Here is a 4,630-nt window from a genome sequence, read left to right on the forward strand (position 1 = left end):
CTTCAAGGAGACTTTACCATGGAGCTAAGGCACTGAGCATCAGTTGTGTGATTGGAGAGAAAGGTCTTTCTTTCCCTCAGTGATACATAAAGGAAATAATAGCCACTAACATTTTTCTCATTAAATATTCTATAGAAATTGTGCGTGCAAAACATAAAGATTAACCCATTGTCTAGAAACCTCTGAAAGAGCGTGCTGACACATTAGCAAAACAGAGTTCCCTGAGCCCATCAAAGGTCGTTTTCTTTTCATGATGTGTAAAGAATAAAAATATTGATTCCTATCACTCTGAGTTCCAATGTGGTAGCCACCGGCAAAACTTTTACACATGAAAAGTCTAGTACTTAAAGCAATAAATAATGATGTTTATAGTAATAAGCATATTGATAATTTATGAGTTCCTTACTATATCTACTTTTTTAATTAGAGGTTTACATATCTTATTCCAATTAAGAAATACCTAAGGTCCAATTAAGAAGATAAACTTACAAGTGATGTATCTCTTGGTTTTAACAATTAAACTTATATATTTATGTTTTTCATTACTTTTAAAGTCAGAAGGCCTTCTTTTCTGACTTAATAGCAAGTGTCCAGACATTTTGAATTCAGGTTATCTCATATAATGACATCAGCTTAGCTCATCCCCTTTTCTTAATACTCAATTAATTTTGGTTTTCTTCAAGAGACCACAACTTCCCTAGGAGGAAGTGGCACCCCTGGAGCAGAAATAAAATCAGGTAAAGACTTTGAGGTATTTATGTTTATTGTTGTATTTTGATAAATTTCATAGAGGAAATTTTTTTAATGAGTTTTTAATTTGGAAATAAATTGAAATTGCAGAAAATTATCACAGATAATGTGGAGAATCTCTTTAGTATGGAGTGTGGTTTTAAATTTCCTTTGAGGCTATAGTATTTCAAGAAAACAGAGTTTCTTCTTGGATTTGAATTTATAAACTCTTGAGCTCAAAGTTCGTAAAGTCTTTCCGTTCGGGAGACTAACCTCAGAGTTCTAGGTTGCTGGAGAGGAGGGTTGCAATAGTAGCTCTGGCTTTGAAGTGGTTTTCCTTTTGAAAAGAGCATAGTCTGTAAAACAATGTCCTGTTCATAGATGAGAATTTAAGATTTTCTTTCTTCTTTCCTCTTCTTTCCTTCTCCTCTTCTTCTCCTAATCTCTTTTCATGTGGAGCCACCACTGGAGCACCAGGAAGTAGGACAGGTAAACTTGGGGAAAGCCTTTCATAAGACCTCCAACATTGGCATCATAATAATCATTATGATGAAGGCAGGGATCTTGCTTACTGCATTAACCTTGGCCTTGTAAAGAAACACAATCAATCTGAAACATAGTTGTCCTTATGTCAGTTATAAGTCCAGGAAGTGTTTTTTCTTGCTTCAAAGTCACAAATAGACCTACTGTTGGCCACATGTTTCTAAGGGTCACAAAAGAGTTCCCATGTAGATCTTTCTCTTTTCTTTCCTACCTAGGCACAACTGGAGTGCTCTCTGCTACAACAGTCTCCCCTGGGAGCTCCAACTCAGGTAAAGCACCAGACTGGGAGGAACCACTGCTTGGAAAGGGCTCCTCAATGAGGTGTCTGCCTGGGTGACCCTACCATGTTTTTTTGGATGCTTCTAATCTTTGCCCTCACTGCTGTTCTTTGTCCCTGTTTTGCAGAGGCCACAACTTCTATAGGAGAAAGTGGAGAAACAGGAGCTGAAATAATCACAGGTGAGTTCTGCTAAGGAACTAAGAGTACTTTGTTATAATTTCCCATGTCTCAATAGAAATATGGCAAAAGTCTTTAAATTTTCTATATTTGGCATATTAGGCAAAAATTTAGCAGATGTTCAATATTTAATATCAATAAATATAGTTCAGATACTTCAACATTTTCCCCTTATGTCTTTTGCCTTGGGTCTCAGAACCCTTCATCCGGGCATCATGGGGCCTATTCCCTGATGGTTATATAGGTGACTTTGGCCCAAATCTGTCTTTCTGGACCGAAATTCTAAAAATAAAAACTCAGTGGCGGAGGACTTTCTCTGTAAACTTGCTGAGGGAATTATATGTTCTGTGGACAATGCATGGATCAACTCTTAAAAATAGAAAATCCAGAGTAATAAATTTTCTGTTTCATTAAAGAAAAGAATTTTTTTTTTTTTTTCATTAAGAGCCTCTGCCCATATCATGAGGAGCAATAAACTGACCAACTGACCTCAATCCTTTCTTTTTTCAGGTACTACTGAGGGCATCTCTGGCAGAACTCTGGAGGCTAAAAGTGCCCCCACAGGTCAGGAATTCTGAACGTGGCCCTTTGGGAAATACAGGTTATGGGGCCCTAGAATGTCCAGTGCAGTCTTCATACCTCTAATTCCTTTCTCTCTCAGAGGCCACAACTTTCCCAGGAGGAAGTGGAGCCACCCAAGCAGGACCAACCGGAGGTGAGCTTGTCAGGCTTAGGCCTGAGGATCTCATCATGTCTCTAGCTGGTAGCTACAGAGAACAAATAGTGAAGGCATTTGAAGTAGGGGCCTGCATTTTATTCTGGGTCATACGGTGTCCTGTCAACCTGGTCAGTTATTCTGCTTTTGAACTTCATGACCTTGGATAGTCAGCCAGGCTGTGTGCACTATTCTAGCTTATGGAGACATTATTTTTTCTCATAAAAGATATTTAAAAAACATTTCATGTATTTCAGCCTTTCAGGACTTCCTATTCCCCTACCCAGGTTGCCTTTCGACTCACATCTTGATACTTTTTAAATCATTTTTCTCATATACTTACACATGATGTTGGTTTCCTCTCTCTCCTCACACTAGAAAGCTTCAGGAAGACAACTGATTATTAAAATTCCCCAAGTTGTATCACACAGTCCTGCTTATAAATATAAAACAATGATTTTTTCATCCTCTAGGCACCTCTGTCACACCAGGGGGATATATTCCTGGAAGGGAAACAGGTCAGGTTGATTTAAGCCCTATTTTTCTCTTGCCTCATAGTGAAAGGGAATCCCAGAAGCAACACATCCATCCCATGTTGGCCTGGAAAATGAAATGCTAGGAAGTTGTTCGTTTTCCTTTCTCTATAGAAATCGAGTGTTCACAGGAGAGGGCTTTAGTGCGACATTGATGCTTCCAAGCTTAATTGGTGACAAACTGCTCTATTCCTTTATTTCCTTTCCTTTTTTTTTTTTTTTTTTTTTTCCATTTTAGTTACCACTGGAGAATTGTCTGGAATGACCTTTATATCTGGAAGACCTAACACAGGTAGCTTAACAAGAAATGCCTCTTATTTTAATGTCACATGCCATGATTTTTTAAAGCCTTCTCTGATAAAGTAATATCCCAATATCTTCTTCCAGTATTCTAAATTCCCAGTCTTTTTCATTCTCCTCTTTCTTCCATCAGAGGCCACTACTTCCACAGAAAAGACTGGATTCAAAACTGGTGAGAAGAAACATCCCATGATTTGACGTCATAAATATTAGGTCTCCCAAGCTTTCCTTGAGAGAGTTTGTGTTTGTATTATTTAGGGACACTGCAAGTGATTCAAAATAGATTTGCTGGTGGAGGTACGTTTTTTTTTTTTTTTTTTTTTGAAAATCCACTAATTCTAAAATGGATCATTACTGCTTCATTTCTGAGGATATGATGCATTTCTCCATTTATGTTACAACTCCTGCTAGCCGTTTAGGTGGAATTCAGAAAGTTTTCAGTGCGTGTGTGTGAAACAGAAAAGACCTCTATGGAACCAGGACACATACATTTAGCATGTATATTTGAACAAAAATGCTGACTCAGTATTTTCTCCTACCTGTGAAGCTTCAGTACATTTAAACTATTTTTCCTCCTCTTTCTATCTCACAGCAGGCATCACTGCAGCAACAGGGAAGCAATCAGCTGAGCATTGGGAAAATGCATCTAGTTTCACTTTTATCACCTTTTCAGTTGTGCTTGTTCTTGGAAACATTGTATCTTCTTTTGTTATGAATTGTTGAAAGCAGGCAGATACATCAAGTTTTCCACCTGCCTCCTGCTCAGAGAAAGAGGATTCTGTTATGGCAATTAAATACAGAAATACAGCATATCCCCTTGAGATTCAGGTCCTCATTTGACTTACTCATTCACTGTGATCACCTCAGTCTCTTTGTGTTTCAGGTATCTCAGCGGTAGCCCCTGCCACAACAGTTGCCCGTGGAAGTTTCAGCACAGGTGAGTCCACAGTGTGGTGGGGAATCCTTTCACAGGTGCTTGCTACAGTAACATGTCTTTCCTTTTGGTGCTTCTATGCAGGAGCTCCACCGTTCCATTCCATGCCCCCTGAATCTTTTCCTTTTGTGTCCTTCTTCTCCCAGCAGCCACAGCTTCTCCTGGAGCAAGTGGAATGACTGGGGTTACAACAACTGCAAGTAAGAACTGACAATCCACTACCTCCTTCCCAGAAGGTCACTTTGCCTTGATCACATCTACCATTTGTACTTCCTGTGTAGCGCATTTTAAAAAAAAAATTTACAAATAGGCAAGATTTTACCTAATATGTAAAAGTGGGACACTCAAATGCCTTTATCTTCCTTTCCTCTGCTTCAAGGAGACTTTACCATGGAGCTAAGGCACTGAGCATCAGTTGT

At 38.8% G+C, this 4,630-nt stretch overlaps 1 protein-coding gene across 1 annotated transcript; it reads left to right on the plus strand.

Annotated features, from left to right (window-relative positions):
• Positions 1-1,347: 1,347 nt before the first annotated feature.
• On the plus strand, positions 1,348-4,411 carry LOC113222951 (mucin-19-like; the record flags this gene model as incomplete). The annotated part of the gene is made up of 6 exons (XM_026452525.1): positions 1,348-1,541; positions 1,678-1,731; positions 2,240-2,293; positions 2,391-2,444; positions 4,161-4,214; positions 4,358-4,411. Coding segments are annotated over exons 1-6 (454 nt in total), but the record flags the coding sequence as incomplete, so codon positions are not given.
• Between the last annotated feature and the right edge of the window lie 219 nt (positions 4,412-4,630).

Source organism: Piliocolobus tephrosceles, unplaced genomic scaffold (genome assembly GCF_002776525.5).
Source record: "Piliocolobus tephrosceles isolate RC106 unplaced genomic scaffold, ASM277652v3 unscaffolded_36767, whole genome shotgun sequence".
NCBI classification, from domain to species: domain Eukaryota; kingdom Metazoa; phylum Chordata; class Mammalia; order Primates; family Cercopithecidae; genus Piliocolobus; species Piliocolobus tephrosceles.